The sequence below is a fragment of the Nicotiana attenuata genome, unplaced genomic scaffold (genome assembly GCF_001879085.1).
Source record: "Nicotiana attenuata strain UT unplaced genomic scaffold, NIATTr2, whole genome shotgun sequence".
NCBI lineage: Eukaryota > Viridiplantae > Streptophyta > Magnoliopsida > Solanales > Solanaceae > Nicotiana > Nicotiana attenuata.
In genome coordinates this window covers 1071546-1096665 of record NW_017670270.1, presented here as the reverse complement: position 1 = coordinate 1096665, position 25120 = coordinate 1071546, and the positions used below count along the sequence as shown (strand labels likewise).

The 25120-nt window shown below is 39.6% G+C and overlaps 1 protein-coding gene across 1 annotated transcript; it reads left to right on the top strand.

The window, feature by feature from the left end:
• The first annotated feature begins 537 nt into the window (after positions 1-537).
• Positions 538-24691, top strand: LOC109237044 (copper-transporting ATPase PAA2, chloroplastic). Its single transcript, XM_019403288.1, has 17 exons — positions 538-1248; positions 1623-1700; positions 11907-12004; positions 12145-12198; positions 12914-13000; positions 13884-14045; positions 14750-14860; positions 15434-15502; positions 16893-17002; positions 18503-18608; positions 19369-19435; positions 21507-21586; positions 21705-22159; positions 22688-22862; positions 23241-23372; positions 24004-24154; positions 24326-24691. The coding sequence occupies exons 1-17, from the start codon at positions 609-611 to the stop codon at positions 24445-24447; spliced, it is 2697 nt and encodes an 898-aa protein (XP_019258833.1). The 5' UTR covers positions 538-608; the 3' UTR covers positions 24448-24691.
• Positions 24692-25120: the final 429 nt, after the last annotated feature.

Genomic DNA, 25120 nt, shown 5'->3' with positions numbered 1-25120 from the left:
CACATAATCTTATCTTTAGGAACAAAACTCCAGCAGTAATCTTGACATGTAAGCAGCAGCCAACAAATCACAAGGATAAAATTAGCCATGTCCATGTACAAACCCCAACACGTGAATCGCTACTTATTGGTAGATAGAAATAAACATAAATTTGGATCACACGTTTTATTCATTTCAGCTAGCATGAATCCACATCCACGTGTCATTGTAAACGTTGAATATTCACCCTGCGCCGCTATTATGGACCCGTTTGTTATGAGTTTTGCTGGGATAAATTTGAAATTTATTTTCAAAATTCATATTTGATCATAAATTTTGCTTATATTTTGGCCAAATTCCAAATCCCAAATCCTAAATTTCAAATTCCAAAATCAGTTATGGACCAAAATTTCAAAATTTGGAAATTATATTCATGAATTTTCAAAATAAAATTAGAAAATATGTTTTGAAAACGTATGTCCAAACACATTTTCATCTTCAAACCAAACTTCACCCAAATCATATTTTTCAAAATAAATTTGGGATTTATGGCCAATCCCTACCTATACATTTTCTTTTCTCTTTCCTCTCATCTCTATTTTTCCGATTCCTACTCCGCCGGAGAAACAATGACGGCGAATCTCCTCCGATTCTCCCTCGCACCTAATCACAATCTCACTTCCAGCTTCAGTCGCTCCAATGTCAACCACGAACGACGTCGTATCAACGGCCATCACTTCAATCCTCTCATCCACCAACGACGTCGTAGCAGTCAGCTATTGCTGCGGCGCAATGCCGTATTCGCGAAGGCTGTTGAGTTTAAAGCTCCGGCGAGCGGAACTGAACAGCAGCAGCAGTTGAAGAAAGATGAAACGACAGTACTACTCGACGTGAGCGGGATGATGTGTGGCGCGTGCGTCACACGCGTCAAGTCGATCCTCTCCGCCGACGACCGAGTTGACTCGGCTGTGGTCAACATGTTGACCGAGACAGCTGCGGTAAAGTTGAAACCGGAGGCTGATGAGAGTTTTGCGGCCGCTGAGGAGTTAGCTCAGAGGCTGACCGGATGTGGTTTTCCGACAAAGAAGAGGTCGTCGGGGTTAGGAGTAGATGAGAAGGTGAAGAACTGGAAGGAAATGGTGGAGAAAAAGGAGGCATTGCTTGTTGAGAGTCGAAACAGAGTGTTTTTTGCTTGGTCTCTGGTCGCTTTATGCTGTGGAACTCACGCTACTCATATATTGCACTCTCTTGGCATTCATATTGGTCACGGTAAACTAGCACAAAAATGCACATTTCATTTCTTTTTACAATGAAAACTGAAGCTCAAAAAATTTAGAGCCTCTCCGTGAGTGAATGACATTCTTGCTAATTAAAAACAACTAGGATTTGAACACTTGATTTAACCGTTGTAAGAAATGTTAAAAAGGAAAAAGGCAAATACTTTGTTTTTATGTTAAAAGATTTGGAAATGGTTACTGATTAAGTCATAGAAATACATCCGATACCGTAATGCTCAATATTACATTGTTCTTTTTTTCCCCCCTCGAAGTTATGTCTTTCAGCTTGAAAACATCTGTAGGATAGTGTTGGATGAAATTTTCTGTTCTGGATAACTCAAACTAGTTGAGAAAAAATTGGTACAGGTTCAGTGTTGGATGTACTGCATAATTCTTATGTCAAAGCTGGATTGGCATTAGGGGCTTTACTTGGACCTGGACGAGGTTAGTCGTTACTTGTTTATTAGATTCTCTTTCTTTTTCTTTCTTCATTAGCAGTTACTTTGTACTCTCTTTATGTTTTTCTTTTCTTATTTTGTTTGATTTTAGGTTACTTTATCTAGTTAAATATGGAAGTTGACTAAATCAAACAAGTGTGATTGTGATAAAATTGGCTCCAAATTTTGCTTTTCTTTTTTCTTCCTGCCGATTAAGTCTTTAACGAGACTCAATATCTTAAAGTTGTTGTGGGTAGTATAAAGAACCCTTTTTCAGTTTGCAGGTAGTAGTGTATGTGGAAATAGAAAAACATTTCATTGACTTAATTAACAATGTACAACATTGAAAGTACAAGAAGAGGGGGGGGGGGGGGGGGGATGAATTGTAGAAATTCTTTAGTTGACTAGGTTACTTCTTAGTCAACTGCAATTATCCTGCAAGCAATAGTTAGCACAACAAATATATATGTAATAAGATATGAAATAAAAGGCAGAGGAGCACTGGCATGGCACCTACATCTAGTTCCCCTGGGTCACAAGGGTTCTCTTAGATCTTCAATCGAAATGAGTTACAGATGAGTGTGTGGTTTTCTTTCGTGCACCACCAACGAGTTACAGTAGTTGTTCTTGACACAACCTTTCACTTGCTTTCTTTTTCTCTCTATATTTTAAGACACTAGTAGACTTAGGAATACAGTGTTTTTGCAAAGAAGTAGAAAGACTGAAAACTATATGAAAGCTGCGTGACGATCTCCAAGTCTTCCTGCTCTTTGTATACTCGCCAATGTATGTGATGTATTCTATCTTCCTTGTGCTCAGAGATTGAAAAACTCAAATCCCTTTGATTGTGTTTTTCCTTTTGAGGCAGTTATATTCTAAGAGTAGGCCCAAGAGATGCCTCTTGAATCCAGTTTTGATAGAGACAATCTTAATCTTCACGATTTCTTGGCAATCTTCCTCTATGCATATAAATGCTGATTTGAGGCCCTTCTTGGCAATCTTCTTTTATGCTGATTTGAAGCTCGTTATTGATCTCATATCTTCTAATGGGTGGCTTTCGTAGATCTTGCAGTGTTGATTGATTCTTTTCCTTCTCTGCTACCTTGATTTGCGCCTTGGTAATGGTCTATATAACGAAGGAAAAAGCAGAAAGCAAAAAATGCTCTCAGGCACTTTCCCCGAGGCATTTCTCTATCATGAATCCTAGGATTGTATCACCACCCTCCAAGAGCCAAGCCTGTCGCGACCAAAACCCAGTCAAGATCTCCGCCGTACGACCTCCCATGCGCGGCCCAGTTCCGGCGACTACTCAGCCACGCGCCGGCGCATGCGGCTTTTCCCGGCCAGATCTCAACTTTTTTCCTTCAGACAACCTCTTCGCGAGATTGTTCCGAGCCTACCCATCCAAGAATCTCCAAAATCCGGCGACTTTCACTATTTTCCGGCGACCGGTGAGGCTTTTTCCGACCAGATCTCACTTCTTCTTCTTCAGTCAGCCTCTCCACGAGGCTTTTGGGACAGCCACATCTAGATATGATGAATTCTTCAGAGAGAAGCTCCTACTTCTCTCTAGAATCAAGAAAATTGGAAAACATGTCTTTCATCAAAGTTGTCTCTTGGCCAGCCCTAGAACTTGGGGGAAGATGCCATTGGAAGCTCGACGTAGGGCAGGAGCCGCACTTCTCGCTGTCTGAGGAGCACACTCTTAGGCGCAAGGGTTTCTTGGAATCTTGTCTGATTGGGTCTTTCTCCAAATGGGTTGGTTCTCCATAGGCTGTTAGGAACTGGGTAGCAGAGGCATGGAACGTCAAGGACGGGCTGAAAATATCGCAATTGGGGGACACGTAATATCTCTTTTGATTTGTCGACGAGTCTCAAGCTTCAGAAATTCTTGTTAGAAGAAACAGGTGGTTCGATGGGAACTTCTTAAAGGTAGACAGATGGGTGGAGCACGATGAGTGTCTCGACCCTCGTTTCACTGGCGAAACATTGGTGGTCAACATGGTGGGTCTCCCGGTGCATCTTTGGTGTCTTAAACTATTCAAGAAGATCGGGGAAAATGTGGGGGTTTTATTGATGTCACTTGCAACCTACACGATCTGTTGCGAGTGAGGATTGTGGTGAGGAAAGGGGGCAGAATCCCTGTCTCCACTGTGGTGGAAGATGGCTACTTGAGTTATAGGGTTTGGCTGAGCCCTGATTTTCGCCCTATCTTTATGCCTATGATAGTGGCGGAAGAAAGGGGAAGGTCAAATAGAAGGGAGGGGAGGGGAAATCAGTCTCTGAAGGGAGGGGAGGGCTCACCGGATCAGTGGACTAAGCCGGAATCAGACGTTAGAATTTGGGAGAAGAAGACAAAATTTTATCAGGAGGAAAAGACGTGAATACCCTTGGGTTAATAATGCGGGGTGGACAGGAAGAATGGGCCGGTCCTCTTTTAATCATCATAGGGCCGGGCAAGCTTTCAGCAAGTATAGGTCTGGGCCTCTACACATGGGCCCAACAACTTTTCCCAATTCTATTAAAATTGATCCTAAGGGGCCCAGATTATTTCAAGCTGCGTCTGATAAGGTTCCTAAGCATATGGGAACGGTCGCTCCTTCTTCTTCTGCCAATGGTGCTTCACACAGTGGTATTTCTTCGCCGAGCTCTAGTGACCTGCGCCCCTCTGCGATGGCCGCTGCTTTAGGGGCAGCACTGGCTACAACTGGTGGTGTTATTCCTCGGCCTCCCGCCTCTGATGGACCCAGCTCCATCGCCCCCTCATCTTCTCCGGTGCTTAGCTGTGCTGAGGTTACACTTTAAGCTCCTTCTTCTTCTGGGGAGATTGTTGTGCATGCCCCAATTGATGTTAGTGCCGGACCAGTAATTCCAGTTAATATGCCACCAATGGTTCCATGCTCTCTTCCTTCCTGCTACCCTACTATTAGGCTTCTGGACATTCCTATAACAGCGGGGTGTTAATTTCAGAGGTTGGTGCCTCTTAAGGAAATGGTGAGATCCTTCCGGCAACTAAAGTTCCTATTGCTAGCAATGCTATGGTCTTGTATTCCTCCGGTAGAAGCAAGGAAATGGCTCATATAGAAGACGTCTGTCCAATTTCGTCACGGATTGGAGGAGGGGATATGTCTTTCTGGATGGAGGATAAGCTATTAAACTTTGGGAAGTTTTTAGGTGTTTCTTTTGAAGGGAAGGAAGATAGGGTGTTAGAACTATTGAGGGAGATTGAGCAACAGTCTTTTTATGATGGTGCAGGGAGGGAGTCGGGTCAAGGTGTTAAGCAAAATAATCTAGGGGGTGTAGTGGTGTTCCAGAGAAGGGTCCAGGTGTGTGACAGGGAGGAAGGGAGCTCGGCTAGGTGGGGTGGGGAAAAGAGGGATATTGTTACTTATGGAAGTTAATAGTCTTTCATGGAATGTGAGAGGGATGAATGACCCAAACAAAAGGGTCATCATCAAAGTGGGAGTTAGAGAGTGGGGTGCCAACCTAGTTTGTTTTCAGGAGACCAAAATGGAAGTTTTATCGGATGTGATTGTGAGGAGTGTCTGGGGAGGTAGTTGGGTGAAATATGACTGGGTTTGAGCAGCGGGAAGTGCCGGGGGCATTCTTCTTATGTGGGATGATAGAAGCTTGGAGGTAAAGGAGATTAAGAATGGTGTTTTTTTAGCAGTCTTGTCAAAGATAGAGTGAGTGGGGTGGAGTGGGGATTTGGGGGAGTGTACGGACCGGTAGGAGAAGGGTCCAAGGTGTCTTTCTGGGAGGAACTGGCCAATGTTATGGGGGAATGGGACATTCCATGGGTTCTAGGGGGAGACTTTAACACTATTAGATTCCCGGATGAGAGATTAGGGTGTAGTTTGATTATGGAGGAGTTTTCTGACTTCATCAATGATCACTTTCTCATTGATCTTCCTCTGTCAAGGGAAAGGTTTACTTGGGCCAGGGCGGAGGATTCCAGCTCAAGGTCTAGACTTGATAGATTTCTGATATCGCCCTCCTGGGATGAGCTGGTGCCGAATGTGCTGCAGATTCCTTTACCTAGACTGACTTCAGATCATTTGCCTATCTTGCTAGATGGATGCAGAGGGAGGGGGGGTGCGTGCTCCTTTCCGATTCGAGAACATGTGGTTGAAAGTGCCAGGATTTGGTGACAAAGTGAAAGAATGGTGGACAAGTTACGGGGTATCAGGGACACCTTCATTCCGTCTTTCGAAGAAACTTAAATTGCTCAAGGGAGATATTATTAGGTGGAATAAGGAGGTTTTGTGAGGATAGAGGTTAAAATGAGGGAGCTTATGCATGAATTGGGGGAATTAGAGAGAAGGGTAGGGGCGAGAGAGTTAGATGAATCTGAGAAAGTGAGATTGGGGGAGGTTAAGAGGGAAATAGTCGAGTTAGCAATAGCTCGGGACACTAGTTGGCGGCAAAAATCGAGGGCGCTCTGGTTAAAGGAGGGGGATCCGAATACCAAGTTTTTCCACAGGGTTGCAGTTGCAAATCGAAGGAGAAACTTCATAGAGTCCTTAGTTGTGGATGGGGTGAGGATTGAGGGAGAGGAGGAGGTAAAAGGGGCGATAGTGGGGTTTTATGAGAACTTATACAAAGAGGAAGTTAGTTGGAGGCCTACTTTGGGGGAAATACAATTCAGCCACATAGGGCAGGTAGACAGTGAGTGGATAGAAAGGGCTTTCGAGGAGGAGGAGGTGCATGAGGCTGTGTCGAGTTGTGCTGGTGATAAGGCCCCCGGGCCTAATGGTTTCTCCTTGGCTTTCTTCCAGCTCTGTTGGGACACCATTTAGGGGGAGTTGATGGAAGCCATTGAATACTTCCACGTGAATGGCGTTTTCGAGAGAAGTATCAATGCTTCTTTTATTACTATTGTGCCTAAGAAAGAAGGCATCTTGTATCAGAGACCAGGCCTATTAGTCTCGTGGGGAGCATTTACAAGATTATTTCAAAAGTGCTTTCCAATAGACTCAAGAAGGTTCTTGACGTGTCTGTTTTCTCCTCCCAGAATGTGTTTGTGGAAGGTAGGCAGATCCTGGACGCTACTTTGGTGGCAAGTGAACTTGTAGACTCCAGAAGGAAAAATAGAGAACTCGGCTTACTATGCAAGTTGGACCTTGAGAAGGCTTTCGACCATGTCAATTGGGAGACCTAGACTTCATTATGATGCGGATGGGGTTTGGGGTAAGATGGAGGGGATGGATCAAGTTCTGCATTTCCTCAGTCAGATTCTCTGTCCTGGTTAATGGTAGCCCGTGTGGTTTCTTTAGTAGCTCCAGGGGTCTCAGGCAAGGTGACCCCCTATCCCCCATGCTATTCATTCTAGTGATGGATGCTCTGAGCAAAATAATGGATCGTGCGTCGGGCGGAGGATTATTGAGAGGATTCTCAGCTCCGGTCGGGGTGCTCAGCCCCCGAAGAGTCTCTCATTTGTTTTTTGCCGATGACACCCTGGTTTTCTGTGATACCGATATGGATCAGTTGACCTACTTGAAGCAGGTCCTGCAGTGGTTTCAGATAGTATCAGGACTCAAAATCAACCTCGGCAAGTGTGAGATTTTCCGGGGAGGGGGGGGGGGTTGCTAACATTGATGCCTTGTCTTATGTTCAAAGATGTAAGGTGGGCTCTCTTCCCACTACTTACCTGTGTCTCTCATTGGGCGCTTCGCATAAGGATACTACGGTTTGGAATCCAGTGATCGAAAGGGTTGAAAAAAGATTAGCAGGCTGGCAGAAACGGTACTTGTCAAAAGGCGGTGAGGAAGTGCTTATTAAAAGCACTTTATTTAGTATGCCCACCTATTACTTGTCCTTGTTGCAAGCTCCTGTGAGCATCACAGATAAACTGGAGCGGCTTCAAAGGAATTTTCTTTGGGATGCGGCAGATGGAACTAGAAAGTTTCATCTTGTGAATTGGCAGACAGTCACTTCCCAAAGAAGTGGGGTGGACTTGGAGTAAAAGATCTTAGGGTATTCAACAGAGCTTTGTTGGGGAAGTGGCTGTGGAGATTCGGGATAGAAGAGCACGCTCTATGGAGGGAGGTCATAGTAGAAAGTATGATTCCACGGGAGGGGGTTGGAGGACCAAGGCAATCACAGCACCTTTTGGGTGTGGCATGTGGAGGAGCATCATGAAGAATTGGGAAGCCTTCAATGGTAATATCACTTACAGGGTGGGATATAGAAGGAGAATCAGCTTCTGGAATCATAGGTGGTGTGGAGAGGATACTCTGAGGGTCTCTTTCCCCACGTCTTCAGAGTTTCAAACCAGAAGGAATTGATTGTCCAACAGATTCGCGAGGAGCATGAAGGGGGTAGTACGAGACCTCTCATTTAGAAGGAACATGATTGGGAGATTGCGGAGCTCCAGGATTTGTTGGCACTGCTATATGGGCAAGACAGGCCCCAACCATCTTGTGATTCTTGGAGATGGGGGTTCCGTGGCGATGTTTTGTTCACCGTAAAGTCCTTTTACCAGAGTATGTTAGTGAGAGAGGAGGCCACTTTTCCATACTCCTCGATCTAGATTCCTAAGGCGCCCACGAAGGTGTTTTTTTTTGCATGGCTAGCGACGAGGGGAGTGATCTTGTGCTGAAAATCTCTGAAAGAGAGGAATTACACTTGTTAGTTGGTGCTACATGTGTAAAAGCTAAAGGGAAGAAGTTGATCATCTTTTGTTGCATTGCCCTGTGTTCTCGGGTTTGTGGAGGGCAATCCTGAATCTTTTTGGTGTTCAATGGTTTTGATGCCAAGCACTGTAAAGGAAATGTTATATAGCTGGGCCGGTTTCCGTAGAAGAAGAAAGCAAAATGCATGGAAGTTCGCACCGTTAGCTCTCATGTGGATAGTTTGGGGGGAGAGAAATAGGATAGCTTTAGAGGGGATTGAGTCTCCTTTTTCACATCTTAAGAATAGTCTTTATCTTTGATCACTTTTTGGTACACTTATATAGCCCCTGCTTGTATAGAAGATTGAACGTCTTCTGTAGAGAATTATGTTTTGATGTAAATTCTCTACTTTTTGGTATACTTCTTGTATACGGGAAATTTCTCCCTTTTGATTAATGCAATTTACCTTATCGAAAAAAAATGGTCTATATTTAGCCGTTATCCAGTAGCAAGTTGGCTTCTTGCGTCGTTCTTTTTCATCCTCTGCACATGTATTTCTTGCATTAGTAGTATGCACTTGACTCTTGTTTTAGTCATCATTAAAATTAAAAACCTAACAAACATGTGCTCCTTATATAGAAGTCTTAGGCTATATATTATATGATTGGTAATCAATCGCTATTCATATAGAATTTTATGTATATAAGGAAAATCATATAGAACATTTTATAGGATACCTTGGGATTAATAGCCATTGATTACCAATCATATAATTTATAGCCTAAAACTTCTATATGTGGGAAAATTCATATACTAATTAAGTAATTAATTGTTCTGCAAAGTATCCTAAGATATCTGTAGAATATTCTATATGATTTTGCTTATTCAAGTACAATGAACTTAGACATTTATGAACCTAGACACATAAATAGTTGATATTTAATATTTTCATGTTAAGAGTTTTTTTCATTCTTTTTTCTTTTCATGTTAAGAGTTCAAATGAGAGATTTTGGGAGCAGTTGGCAATCTATCATAAACATAAAACATGATTTCGTGATCTTAGTACTTAATGATTTGCAGAATAAATGTAATATGATTTTATCAAGAAATGTAACTTGATCCATGTCCAATTGTTGAGTAGATGTTGAATATTGATGGCTTTCTGTTCTTCATAAGCTGGAAAAAAAAATGTGTTTTCATCCCTTTGCCCATTTTCTTTCACGTAATGTTATAAGTGCGAAAAACAAAGAATAATAATGCCACTTATGTGGCATTGATACCTAAAAAGAGTGGTGCCAAGGAGTTGAGGGATTTTAGGCCAATTAGTCTCATAGGTAGCATTTATAAACCGAACTCCAAATTACTCACTGAAAGATTGGAAAGTGTGGTGCACAAATTGGTAGATTCACAGCAAATGGCATTTATAAAAGGAAGACAAATCACAGATGCAATTTTGATTGCGAATGAGTGTGTAGATTCTAGAATCAAGGAGAAAGGCCAGGAATTATGTGCAAGTTAGACATTGAAAAGGCATATGACCATGTTAATTGGGAATTTTTGCTTGGTATTCTCCAAAAGATGCGTTTTGCTTGGTGCAATTGGTACTATTCCAACCACTTATTTGGGGATGCCTTTGGGTGCAAAGAGCAAATCCAAAGATATCTGGAGTGGAGTCTTGGAAAGATGTGAGAATATTAGCAAGATGGAAATCAAATTACATCTCTATGGGTTATGGGTGGTAGATTGGTTCTCATCAACTTTGTGCTAGATGTTCTCCTACATATATGTTGTCCTTATTTCTTATACCTGCAAATGTAGAGAAAAGGCTGGACACCTTGAGAAGAAATTTCCTTTGGCATGGAAATAAAGCGAAGGGTTTTCATTTAGTCAAATGGTAAACTCTGACCTTCAACAAATAACAGGGAGGTCTAGGGGTTAGGAACTTGAGAATGCAGAACAAAAGTCTCCTGATGAAGTGACTTTGGAGGTTTACCAGGGAGGAACAAGCTTTGTAGGGTATGGAAAGGAAGGATTTTGGATGACTAAACAGATGAACAATTCTTATGGCACCAGCTTGTGGAGAACTATAAGGAACCTGTGGCCAAATTTTGCTAACATGCTGAAATTCATTGTAAGGGATGGTAGGAAAATTCTTTTTTGGGAGGACAACTAGTTGGGAATTGGTTGTCTCAAGAATCTTTTTCCAGGCATTTATAACTTGAATCAACAACATAGAGCTACACTAAATGAACTTTGGGGTGCATACGGATGGAACCTCACATTGAGAAGATCTTTATATGATTAGGAGTTGCCTAGAATAACAAATTTCTTTAACACTCTGGAGCTATGCAAAGGACTGCAGGAGGGCGAGGATACACTTAGCTGGAGTCAAAATAACAAGACAAGACAAGTCAAAATAACAGTGGGAAGTACATAGTCAGTTCAACCTATAAGCACCTAAACCAGGGTGGAGGACAAGACAATTTATAGCCTTGGAAGCACATTTGGAGGGTTAAGATGCCATATAAAGTGGCATGTTTTTCTTAGTTGGTAGTTAGAGAAGCCCCTTTAACACATGACAATTTGAGGAAGAGGGGATACCAATTTGCTTAAGATGCTATTTATGTGGTCAAGAGGTAGAGATAATCAACCATCTGTTTCTACATTGTAGGGTGAGGATTTATTCATCAACCTCAGGGGTATTAGGTGGACAATGCTAGGAAGAATATATGAACTTTTGTCATGCTGGAATGTAGGGGGGAAGTGCACTACTTCAAACAAAGACAGATGGAAAATTGTCCCTGCAACTATTTGGTGGACAATTTGGAAGGAGAGAAATTCAAGATGCTTTGAGGATACAATTAGCTCTACTCAGAAAATTAAGATGAATTGCATTCTTCTATTTTGTTTTTGGTGTAAAGTAGAATTTGTTGCTGTAGTGGATAGTTACTTGCTAAAAACTATTTTTCCAAAAATGACAAGTGGCATTTGAGTTTTGATATTCAATTAAACAAATAAAATAATGGGGCAAACTAGGATAAGTGCAGTGGTACAATAACTAATGGATCACACCTAACATCTGGGTGGACCATGGTTTCTTGGCCTGCTAAATCTATTAATGCAGATTCTGCTGCAGGTTTTGACACCAAAGCGAGTGCTTATGTCAGTTAGATAAGTATAGGTTCGTGCAGCTAGCCTTCTTTGTTCATTATGTTTGGTGCTAGCGTGATGTCACTTCTCTATATCTCATTTCGTTGCTGTTAATTGTCTCAGTTTTGAATTCTTTATTGTTTCCTTGTTAGCACATTCTTGGGCATGCATTTTAATATCTTGGAAACTTTGGAACACTGACACTGTTAGGTAAAGCTAGGAGAAAAACATGGAAGCACTCCACGAAATTCAGTGACAGCATATCATCAAAAATAAAACATTGATTTTTGTGGAATTACACTGAGTTTGTTGTTGTTGTATATCACTAATATTATTAATCAAATAGTTTCTCTCAGTTAATGCATCCAGCTTTTAGATCTTTCTCTGGTTTGGACCATACTAGGTCTTTATCATCCTAGTTCATTAACGACTGAATAAATTATGTACAGACCTGCTTTTTGATGGTATTCGGGCATTCGCAAAGGGATCACCAAATATGAACTCTCTTGTTGGCTTTGGATCGATTGCTGCTTTTGCAATTAGTTCTGTAAGAATCAATTAAAGCCGGGCATTTTATCTTGTTAGGAGCTCTTAATTTACGATTTCAACGCCTGTCTTCATAATTTTTTGCGGAATTACTTTCTTGAGTTAAGACTGGTGGTGCTGACAAGTTCTTCTCTTTCTTAGGTCTCACTACTTAACCCTGCGCTTCAATGGGAAGCAACATTCTTTGATGAGCCGGTTTGTCTTTTCTCACTATCCTTTGTATTTCTCTGAAAGCTTAGATTCCTTCCATTTTTTCTTTCTGTGTAGTTTTCATTTGCTTGCTCATATGTACTCCTGCTTTCTGCTGTTTAAGACGGTCAGCAGATTGTAATCTTTAACAGCAAGTTTCTCTCTCTTTATTATTTGTTTCTGTATTCTAAATTTGGCTTTTAGCTGAGAGGGTCTACATTCCACAAAGTTCAAAATAATAGGTCGTTGCTTTGGTGCCACAGATTATTGAGCCTTATTGGGCTCAGGGGTCTTTTCTAGCATTTCAGAACCTCAAATTTCAACATAATGCCATCTGAAGTCCTAACAAAATTTGGGTAATGTCATCAGGACTTCACATGGTCTTCTATTCCGAATCTTTAATCGTATTTGTCTTGACCGATCTGATGTTATTTTGAAATGTATAGCTAATCGGTGGGTCAATTTTCCTCCTGCAATGGCTTACTGCTGGACTTCCATAAACCTTTAATAGTTCTCCATTTAGCATTCATTAACTTTCATTATGTAGTTTTCATTTGTAGCTATTTTCCAATTCATTAAGAAACTGTCTCTGCTCTGTGATACTTTCTATACGTGCTTCTATGATGGTCTCGATTGAGCAAAATCTGTTCAGTATTATTAAACTGTTTGACTTTTTTAGCAATGAATTCACTCATTGAGAAATGTTGATTTTAGTATGCAGGTCATGCTTCTTGGGTTTGTACTACTAGGACGTTCTTTGGAGGAAAGGGCAAGGCTGAAAGCATCTAGTGACATGAATGAGCTATTAGTAAGTTGTTTCGATGTTATGTGATTTAATAGAGTTATTTTCATTTGTCGGGTGCTCAAGAAGTGGACCAGAAAATCGCAAGCAAAATATGGGCTATAAGGCTGTTCAGTATTTGATGCTCTCCAAAAGTTGAAAAATCTATTAACTACTAGAGTCTAGATGTTTTACATGTTGAAGTTTTCTGATACAGTAGCGTCAATGAATTTGTTGTAACCATTCGTGAGACTTCTAAGCTAAACCACCTAATTAATCTTGTTATTCAACAATACATTATCCCTGATAACATGAAATCTAAGTATTAAATGTTTTGTTTTTCCATTAGTCCTCAAGACTTTGAATTATGTGCATATACTATTTAATACATTTGAGATAAGAAATGAAACATGCCCGTTATCAATTTTTCTCTTATTTTATTGATGCATTTAAGAGTTCCTTTTTCCAGAAAGCTGCTATTAGTTACTAGCAGTGCTACTTTTGAAGCATGTATATTACGGAAGATCCAGCTATAAGAGTTGCATAAAAGCTCTGATCTGTTATTTCTGGTGGCAGCGAGATTATTAGTTCTGAACTGCAATCTTGCTGCCTTTGTTTTCTGTTCATTCATTTATCAAGACACATCTATGGAGGAATTGCCATATGTTTAGTGGTGTGAAAATAATGCTACCTAATAGCTGCACTTAGCAAAGAATAATATTAGGTTACTTTCTGGCTACTTTTTTCTTACTTCGTTGAACACATCAAATAAAGGATACACATGGCTACTTTCTATTTTTTTTCTAATGAACTAAACTGCATTTACTATTAAGACAAGATCCCCCAGAGCTTGGATTGAAGTACATTTACTCCTTTATCTTACAAAATATTTTTGTGGTTCTCTTGGCAGTCGCTTATATCCACTCAGTCTAGACTTGTGGTTACTTCTTCCGGCAGTGGTTCCTCAGCTGATGTTGTCGGCTCTGATGCAATATGTATTGAAGTTCCAACTGATGATATTCGAGTTGGTGATTCTTTGCTCGTTTTGCCTGGAGAAACTATTCCCGTAGATGTAAGTCAAATTTTGCTCGAGTACTTTCTTTTCAGGAATTTAGCTCGAGGACAAAGGTCTGACGATCTTCAGTAAAGCAGAATAGAATCCATGTACTAATTTCCTCGGATTTCATTGCTCCAAGCATTTAGGATGCTAATGCTAAACTATCAGCTTCTAAAAACACAATATGGAACCATTAGACAAGGAAAAAATTATTACCTCAGTCAATGTTGCGGGGACTCTCCAAAATGCTGTCACACCCGTGTCGGATCCTCCAAAAGTGCGCTACCTTTGTAAGATCCGACACGCATCCGGCGACATTTTTGGAGAGTCTGAGCAACATAGACCTCAGTACATCTTAATGGTGGTTTCTAGTACATTTTTTCTTTTGCACTTTCAGCAGATTTATGGCAATTTTAGGTGCTGATCTCAAGAAACAAATGGAATATTTCTTTGTTTTTCCTTGGATTGAATAGGTAATTTTGGACAAATGAGAATTTTGTCCTGTTTGAGCTAGCAACAATTAGTTAATAGTTTAAAACATTTGTGGTACCTTTTTCAGTCTTTAAAAGGAAGAAACTCATCCTCTTTTGCTTGAAATGTTGAAAATACAAATATCTGTCCAAGGATGTATAGTTCTGTTAAAAATACTTGTTTCTCCTGTTATTTGGTAACATGCAACATCTTACATTCTTAAAAAATAAATCAAATTGCCTCTGCAGGGAAGAGTCGTTGCAGGTCGAAGTGTTGTGGATGAATCTATGCTTACTGGAGAGTCTCTTCCAGTGTTTAAAGAGAAGGGCTTTTCTGTCTCAGCTGGTACAATAAACTGGGTATGGTGATGTCAAGATTCAATAATCAATTAAATATGATAATCCCAAACTAATAGGGTTAAGCTATATGAATTCTCTACATCCATTATGCTCTCTTCAGACATGATGCAAAGATATTACGTGTATAGATATACTAAATGGTTTTTGCAGCTTTTCTGGAGTGAACTACATTTCTGTCCCTTTGTGTCACCTATAAAGAAATGAGGTTTGAATGGCCTTTTAGAACGAATATTCATTCTTATTGTTAAAAAAAATGCAGGACGGGCTATATATTAATTATAATACCCATTCTAATCCTGGTGAGACATTAGTAATCAGTTGCATCCTCTGGAAGCTACATATAATGGAATTTACTTTACCTGATCAAAAAAATCCTGGTGAGACATTACTTATCAAAAAAAATATAATCCTGGTTAGACATTAGGTTCAAATGTTGACTTGATCCCCACATACTGATAACTTTAGTTGGTGAATACCTTATGACAGTAGTACTGGAATATTTATAAGCAACAATAATTGGAATTACATTTATTTTTGTACTTTTATATTCAAGTCTTTGTTCTTATGTTTCAGGACAGTCCTTTAAGGATTGAGGCCTCTTCCACTGGTTCCAACTCAACAATTTCCAAGATTGTTAACATGGTCAGCACACTGTTTCTTAGTGATGTTTTCTCTTCCAAGTAATAGATTGCTGCCTGGAACATTTTCTAGCACTTAGATATAGTGCCTTGAGGAGGGAAAACAGATATCTTAGAATGTTTCTTTATTGGGCTATTAAAACTACTGTTTTCTTGAGAGTGCAAAATTGATGTAATGCATAGAACTTGAGAGTGCAAAATTGATCACAATATCTGGAAATTTATTAGAAATGATGTATAAGCTAAATTCCGGTGGGTTTTCATTGAGTTTAGTGGTGGAAAACCTGTAGACTGTGAACTTCCTTGTTTGGTCAAGTAAATATTATCCTTTGACCACTTGAATCTCACTGGAAATTTTTTGAAAATTGAAATCCTGGCGGAAAAGTTTTGTTCAAAAGAATGGTCATTGAAAGAAGTGGCGACTTCACTAGAACAATCACCAAAAAGTGGTCTTGTCAAAATGGTTACCAAAAAGGTGCGGTACCACTGGAACAGTGACCAGAAAAAGAAAAAGGTACAGTGCCGTTAGAATGGTCATTGAAAAAGTAGTGTTGTCTCTAGAGATCACCGGAAAGTGGCAGTGTAACAGTTCCCAGAAAGAGGCGCAGGCTGCCATAATGAACAACTCAAATTAGCACGGTGCTCAGGTACAGTTACCGAAAATAAGATTGGTATCGCTAGGACAGTCACCTTGAAAATGGACGACTAGTAATTCGAAGAAGATTGAAAACTTGGGCTAGACAAACAGTATAAGGCAGTGCTGGTAGGCAGAAGTTATGAGATCTCCACCCAGATCATAGAGGTCTTGAACCATGTTAGAAAATAATATAGAGAAGAAATAAATTTATAACCTGATGAGATGGAATAGTAGACACCTATTTATAATTGTGGTACAATTCAAATTTTATATTTAATTGATAAGGACCGACTTAGTAATGGCACTTGACACTATAATATTCTAATAAAGTATCTCTTCTAACATCCTCCAAAAGTGCCAAAGTGGAATAATTTTTAACATGGGGAATATGGTCTATTACTTTTGACTCTCTCTTAGCAATTAAAGGGGAATTTGGGACTTCTAGTGGAGATTGTGATAACTGTTTGTGGAGTTATCTGACTCCCTTTTTGATGTTTGACATGTATTTTTTGTTGTTTGCAGCCTTTATTTCCTGAATAGAAAATATTATTTTCTCTATTTAGAAATTTCTACTTTTGAATAACTCTTTCTAATATGAGGGGGTGGACAAAAGTGTATTTGTACCCTTTTTTCACACAATGTGGCTACTGATCTTAAACTAGAATTAGCGGATATGTGTAGGGACACCGCCCTCTAATATTAATATGTGAAAGTTTAGGAACTTATGAACTTCTGCATAAATTTTCTAATCTTCCAGGTTGAGGATGCTCAAGGCCGTGAAGCACCAATTCAGCGACTAGCAGATACAATTGCTGGGCCATTTGTTTACAGTGTGATGACATTATCAGCTGCAACATTTGGGTTCTGGTAACATGATTATTCTTTCCTTATGTATCACAAATATATTTAAGAAACAATTGACTGTTCCTTTAGGTTATTAGGTATAGATAGACAAAGGATAGGCACACATGAACAAACTGGAAGAAGAGTTCTAACTGGAAGATCTGAACAACTACTTTTTAGCCTCTAAAATGAGCGGAATAATGGTTTAGCAGTGAATTCTCATTGAGATGATGTTAATGGAGTGTGGTGACTCATCGGTCAAAGTTTGCATGTTAATTTATTTGCCTAGATCTATTTCTTGAAGCCATATTTCCCTCCTCGCCATTCACAAGCTGCTATATTGTAAATCTATGTTCATCCATTCCTATGAGTTATAATTGCGTATAATTGCATGCATTTTCTAATACAAGGTGCACTTGGAGCACTGTCAAAAGTAATATAGCCTTATCATGTCACTTGGCATTGTACACGGCACTGATTCACTTCAATCCACCTCCCAGAATTGAGTCAAATCTGGATCAAGTTCAATCAGGTTATATCCAGATATCTAGTTCACTCGACTATTCTGAAGAGGTCACTGTTTCCATAATATACAGATTATAACATTCTAAACATTAATATAGTTGTCCTTTTTCCTTAGCACAGTTATTCTCTGGGATATCCAATTTTGTATTTGAAGACAAGGGAGGGAGAGTCTAGCAGTAAGGGCCTCCACCTCAACGATGAGGTTGGGAGGTCGACTCACTGGGGGAGCAAAGTAGGAAAACCACTGTTGTGCTCCTAGGTAGGATGGGTTTGAGGATGGTACTTACAATATCTGAAAAAAGAAAAACATCTGTGTTTGAAATAGTACACTAGTGAGTAAACTGCTACTTTGGGCAGTGGAGTTGTTGATCTTCCTTTATTTTCTGCAAGTAACATATTATTTCCTTGAGACTAAGTGTTACAGAATTTACAGGGATTTCCTTGGAAATCCAGCACTCATGTTCCCTCAAAAGCAGTTTGAGAAAACCCAAGGCTCAAGCGAATTCTTAATTACAATGAAGTATTGGCAGAGCTCTACAGCTTGAAGCTCTAGATAAGTACAATGTTCATGGACTTGGCATTCAACGGTCTGGTTCCTGTTTTCCAAAATACATTCATTCTGTCCTTCTGGTAAATAGGCGGTGTCTAGAGCAATCTTCATCAACCATTTCCTCCAGTTCTTTTTTATATGCAACAAGATCCACAGAATCGCAAGACCTTTAGGGCATCATCTGATTAGGAGCAACTCTAAGCAGCAGCCATTACGAGCATTGGTATAAGCACTCAAAATATAGATGATCGATGATTCTGCAGCAATTTGGCTGCTGCAGCAATGAATCCTTGATACTCTTATTCGGTTACTTTAGGTCTCTCTAACAATGATAGCTTGGTCTGTTACTGCATATATTTCATGTTAATGAGTAATCGTATTTACTGCTAATTAGCTTGGTCTGTTACTTATAATTTTCTGTTGTTTTGTATTTACTGCTCATTATATAGGTATTATGTTGGATCGCACATCTTCCCAGATGTTTTACTGAATGATATTGCCGGACCAGAAGGAGATCCTTTGCTTCTGAGCCTGAAACTTGCTGTAGATGTATTGGTGCGTCATAGTGAACTGATGATCCATCTTTTATATCGATGCCTTCCTATCTAATCTGAATTACCTCTCCATTTTCCTGCAATCTTTTGCCTAGAAAAACATTTAGTCATTCTCTATTCTGTCAGATCTTGTTAGAGGCTGCTAATTTATCAGAACTTATAAATGTCAAACTATAACTTTTGGGGTTAGGGAAAGCCACTAAAGTTGAGTGCGACATACCTCTGAGTTGTTACATTTTTGCTTGTCCAAATCTTTGTGCTTTGTCTGCTGTCTACTCTGTGCTTCTCCATTTGCTCTTATGATATTACTGGTAATGGAAGGTTTGGCCTATTATTTTAGGGAGAAGGAACTTGTAGGAGTAGTTCACTTTTAGCGGAAGCTATGGGATGATCCAAGTAGAAATCAAGTTGTAAAGTTTAAAACAGAGGACATCTGTAGTATATTGGATTACTGCAGAAGAGCAGTTTTTTCACGTTGTTGCTTCATTAATACCCTGGTATCATACTATCATTATTGGTAAAAGCACAACATAGCTTGGCTGCACGCAGAAGTTTGTGCTATTTGTGTATTGAGTAAATAATCTGTAGTGATTGTGATACCACTCGTCCAAGCTTACAGTGGTCAGCTAGTCTGTTCCTAATTCTAATGCCCTGGCTTGTTCTGGGACTTGAAAATTCGAGCATATGTTCCTCCACTTATAGATGTCCTAAAATGGCATGTTGGTTATTTTGGATTGACAATATTGTCTTCTTTTTGACAGGTAGTTTCCTGCCCTTGCGCTTTAGGCCTTGCCACACCAACTGCTATTCTAGTTGGCACATCCCTAGGTACATAATCAGATTTAAATGCTTTTGCTGTAATTCTTGGTATTTCCTCCATTCTCCCTCATACGCAGCAATTCAAGACATACCTGTTACATTCCTTATCCTCTTTTGGACATTGCCCTTTCCTCACGACACCACTCTTCTTTTGATGCATCTTTTGCTTTATAAACTAAAATGCTAGACTGAGATTTAGATGTATGAATCAACAAGAAAAGTGGGCTCTTCGGGTATCAGAGATACCAATACTACTAGCAATGCTATAAACTTTTCTGGCTGTCATCCGCTCATCCTAGACATATATATGTAACAGTTGAAAACGAGAATATTTTTAGAATAATTTTGAAGCTACGAGTCTACCTTGAGAATGTTATGCTAGGAGGACTATTGATGCTTAGGATCATCTTTGAAATAGTACATCTTTGAACACTGAGCAATGTTGGGTCTAAAGAGCAGGTTAGTTAAGTCAAAATACTGACTGCGGAATTGCAGTTCCCCAATGAGGAGAGAGCGTAGCTAGTGTATCCCTTAATAGCTGCATTTCGCTGTTGCAAAGGTGGTGGTATTGGGTCAGTGCTCTGAAAGGTGCACCCAAGGCTCTCTGTAAACGCAAACAGCCGTAGTGGTGCATTCCCAGCCTCACCTAACAGGCACTAGTGCTTTGTGCCTTAGTTTATCCCTGAAATATCATCAATTATGCCTCAAAATCAATTCCATGTTGATTTTCAGAGATGAATAGGAGCGATTGACATTTGTGATTAGAAATTTTAATGCTGTTGCATGTGAGAAATCCTACAACATGCAAGGGCTGTTACTTTTCATGATACTATTGTTATCATGTGATGAAATCCCCTTCAGAAGTGTCAAATCCCATATTGGTTGATGGGTTGTGGTCTCCTTATATAGTCTTGGGCAATCCTCCCTTCATGAGCTAACTTTTGGGGTTGAGATAAGTCCAAGGTCCATTTCTTCACGCGGTATCACATGGTATCAGAGCCAGACCCATCGGCCTCTATTGTGTCGTGTTTTTCAATGTTGGGGCCCCATGTTATGTTTTATACGCTCCAGTTGTCTAGTCCTGGCGTCTGGGCGTGTGGAGTGTCAAGTCCTAAAATTAGTTGAAGGAATGGGTTGTGGTCTCCCTATATGTTGTTGGTCAATCCTACCCTCATGAGCTAGCTTTTAGGATTCAATTAGATTCAAAGTTCATTTCTTCAAAAAACGAAACTAAAAGAGAAGAGAATGTTAAACCTTCACCTTCCAAGATCGGTTTGGACTTGAATACTTCAAATTTAAGATGCCAAGAGACTCACCATGTGGTACACAAATGCATTACGAGTACTGGGTGGGTTATATAGAGATTAGAGAGTTTGCTTGGATAACATGGAGATATTTGCAGAGCCTCCATGGCCAAAGTTTTTATGAGACCTCTGTGACACTTCTCATTTGGGGCATTAGGTTTATCTAGTATGGTTATGGCTTCTTGCATAACTTTTACACCTTTAACTGCTTAGTCACTAAAAAGGAGTAAGGAGCAAAAGATAAAATAATACAAGATGAAGAAGAAGATAAAAGGATTAGTGGCAAGACATTAGATTTAGTTTTTAATGTAATGGCAAGTTCGGTCGCTCATTTGGCAAGAGCACTCCACTTCCAATCAAGACATTGGAAGTTCAAATTATTGAGTGAGCAAAGTGAAAAAGGGCCATTGTTGACTCATGGGCAAGAGGCTTGGGGGAAATACATTAAAAACAGAAATATCGTGGGGCTTATGTTTAAGGTCCTTGGCATGAGTAAAGTTGGCAGAGTTGAGGAGTCTCCTTCAGTGAGGACATTATCCTCTTGTTCAAAACCTGTTCATGCAGACATTAAGCTTACATGTGCGATTCGTCAAACGGTAGTCTGTTTTGGGTCCGGAAAGACTGGCACAACCAACATTCAGAAAACCACTTCTTGGATTATATACTCGCCTTTTTTGTTTTCCCCTAGTTTAATGGGCTTTTTTTTTTTTTGTCATGATGTAACCTAATAGATTGTCAAATTACTGAACTTGTATTTTTCTGTTGAAACCAAACAGGAGCAAGACAGGGGCTTCTTATTAGAGGAGGAGATGTACTGGAGCGTTTGGCAAGCGTGGATCATGTCATGCTGGACAAGGTGTTCAATAGTTCTTCAATTGAGTAATTTGTTGCAATTTTTACTTCCACAGCTAAAATCAAAAGAACTGTAGTAATTTATTTGTAATAAAAACATGATCTCTGCCTGTAATTCTCAGACAGGAACTCTGACTGAAGGAAAACCTGCTGTCTCTGCTGTAGCGTCCTTGGGTCATGAGGAAATAGAGATTCTTCAAATTGCTGCTGCAGTGGAGAAAACAGCATCTCACCCCATTGCTCATGCTATTATAAGCAAAGCAGAATCGTTGGATTTGAGTATCCCTGTCACACGTGGACAATTAGCTGAACCTGGCTCTGGAACCATGGCAGAAGTAAATGGGCTCTTGGTTGCAATTGGAAAGCTGAAATGGGTTCAAGAACGTTTCCAGCAAAAAGCAGACCTTTCTGATTTGAGGAGTCTTGAGCAATCTGTGATGCATAAATCATTAAAGGACAGGCAATCATCTAGCCATTCAACCACAGTTGTATACGTTGGTCGGGAGGGAGAGGGTGTGATTGGGGCTATTGCGATCTCTGATAAATTACGTGAGGATGCTGAGTCTACCATAAGAAGGTACTCTCCGACGAAGATGATTTCAAATGTAAATTTTAGATGCATCTTAGAAACTACAATCATCATTAGTCCCCCATGACCCCACACTATTTTCTCCTTGCTACATATGTGTTACCATTGCTTCTTTAATGTGTGGTTGGTCATTAGCTTCGTCTTAATTCTATTCTTTTGAAGAAGTTACCATAAAGTGGGAATTTGGGTTTATCATCCAGTTTTCACTTTTCAGCCTTTTGAAGAAGTTATATGTACCTTTTGATTGACTTGCCTCTCGCATTTCCGCAGACTCTTGTCTTCTATGTACATTTTTTATATTGAAACTCAGGTCTTAAAGATTTTAGAGATGTTTCCATGAGATTGCATTTTCAATGGATTCAGTATGTAGAGCGTCATACCAAATCTGTTCCACCACCTCCTGATTGCGCATCCCTTGTTCTTTTCTTCTAACTTCCTCTAGTAAAACATCGTAACTTTATTCTTCTTTAGTTTTCTCATATCCTTCTCATTTTTTCATATTCTTACCAATTGAAGGCTTCAGGGCAAGGGAATTCAAACAATACTGTTATCGGGAGACAGGGAAGAGGCAGTTGCAACTGTAGCAAAGACGGTTGGCATAAAAGACAAATTTGTCAATGCATCTTTGACACCCCAGCAGAAATCTGCTGCCATCTCAGTTCTTCAAGCTTCAGGCCACCGTGTTGCCATGGTAAATGCATTTCTCTGGTGAAACCTGATATTTCTACTTGTCCCTCAAACATATATAAGTTATTTTGTCCATGATAGCATGTGCAATTGGCTGCTACCTTTCTCCCAAAGAAACTCTGCTTATAATGCACAAAAATTGACTTCTATAATTACACGACTCTTTTAAGGAAACTACTTCATGGCACACATCATCCAGTAATTGGGCTGTCCTATTTGCCCCTCTAGCAAGTGTTGTCATAGTTCTTTTATTTCTTTGGGCTCTTCATTTCTCTATTCATCTCTCAACGAGTATTAGTTTTTTTTACTGTATGAGCATATGATTTGCTAAATCTCAGATACTATGCACAGCTATCTAACTGGAAATTCTTGCATACTGAAGGTCGGTGACGGCATTAATGATGCACCTTCTCTTGCTCTTGCTGATGTGGGGATTGCTTTGCAAGTTGAAGGACAGGAAACTGCTGCTTCAAATGCAGCATCTATTATACTCCTCGGGAATAGACTTTCACAGGTACATGTTCCATGTAGCACATTCATACAAAAAAAGATTTGTTCCTGTCATCACAGTGAGTTTTTTTTTTTCAAAAAAAAAAAAAGGTTTAATCATGTCTTCACATATTAGCGTTGACCACATAAATTGTGTTACTGTTACCAAGTCAGTTTTTATTAAGTTTGTAAGGTGTACTTTGTCATATAAGAAGATACAACTATTTAATCACTATCCTCTTATATCTTGTTTCTGGTTTTCTTTTCACTGAATAGTCATGAGAATATGGATTCAGAATTTCCCTTATCAAGGGAAAAATAGATGGGTTAAAAACTTTTTGTTTGTAGAAGTTCTGAATATCATAGCACAAAGAATTACATAGAGAGCGCTTATTTCACACTATAAATCTGAGAATTGTGGTAAAGAAGCTATGGTTAGGTTCAGGGAGGCGAAAGCAGACTGTATCTCCCACTATGTGCATATCAGCATTTTCTACAACAACAACAACAACCACCCAGTATAATCCCACAAGTGGGGCCTGGGGAGGGTAGGATGTACTATTGTATGAAAAATAACAATGTGCCTCCTGCTAACAGAAATGCAAATTCAATCTGGATATTTTATAATTGGCTAATGCTTCCTTACTTTTTGGCAGGTGGTGGAAGCTCTTGATCTTGCACGGGCAACTATGGCAAAAGTTCATCAAAATTTGTCTTGGGCGGTTGCATATAATGTTGTCGCAATACCCATTGCAGCTGGAGTGCTACTTCCAAATTTTGATTTTGCAATGACACCATCCCTTTCAGGTAAATAACGTCTATATTGCTTGTTCAGCCCTCTTGGTCCAAAGGATTCAAGATGCCCTGTTGCCTATCACTTATTTTGTGTCTTGGTGACAAATTCTCCGGAGATTATAGCCAATATATATACATTTTATGAAAGATAATTAACCAGTATTACTTCATTTTTTCTGACAGGAGGATTAATGGCTTTGAGCTCAATATTTGTCGTCTCCAACTCACTGCTTCTACAGTTCCACGGTTCTCAAAGGAAAAGAAAAGAGAACCTTACCTATAAACGAGCTCAAACAAAGCTATAATTCTTGCAAATCATGGAGTTGGCATATAAGAATCTGAATGTGTGTAATATTTTGTGCCACTCATTCTTCGACTTTGCTGTTTTGTCAGCTTTATGGGGGAGAAATCTGGGAGGAGCTAGGTGTCATAAAATACTAGTTATAGAGTATTGTCAAAACTAGCTTCTACATTTGAAAACCGAGACAATAGACAATGGTGTGTTAACCCGAAATAAATAAGTAAATAAATAATTATTTGTCGTTATGAGTTCATATCCAGAAAAGAAAAGAAGAAAGAAAACAAAAAACAGGCACACGCACAAAAGTTCAACAACGATAATGGTCCTTGCTGATTTTACATTAAATCGTACCAATTACTTTTACTTTTGTTGCAAACACCTCGAGCAAACTATGTGGTACTTAGAGGACTGTGAGGCCGAAGTTATGGGCCTCAACCTAGTTCTGCCTTGGAAGCTGCCGATGCTCTATATTGGGGATGAAATAGTTTAATAGAAGCTTTTACAATTTGAATGAAAGAAAATTCTCTGCAATATCTGTACGAAAATAAAGATCTTTTAGCTTTTAGGAGATTTGACATAAAACTAAAAAAAATTAATGAGTTATAAAGCCATTGACTACGATTAGTGCTATACTACTAGTACTAGGGCACCTCCACTCTTATGGAGTTTTGTTTTCC

Bases quoted from the DNA above. Each gene is read 5' to 3' on its own strand.
- LOC109237044 (XM_019403288.1), top strand. From the start codon at position 609: ATGACGGCGAATCTCCTCCGATTCTCCCTCGCACCTAATCACAATCTC. The intron at 12,199-12,913 runs GTTTGTCTTTTC...TTTAGTATGCAG, and splicing joins CAACATTCTTTGATGAGCCG to GTCATGCTTCTTGGGTTTGT. The intron at 15,503-16,892 runs GTCAGCACACTG...CTAATCTTCCAG, and splicing joins TTTCCAAGATTGTTAACATG to GTTGAGGATGCTCAAGGCCG.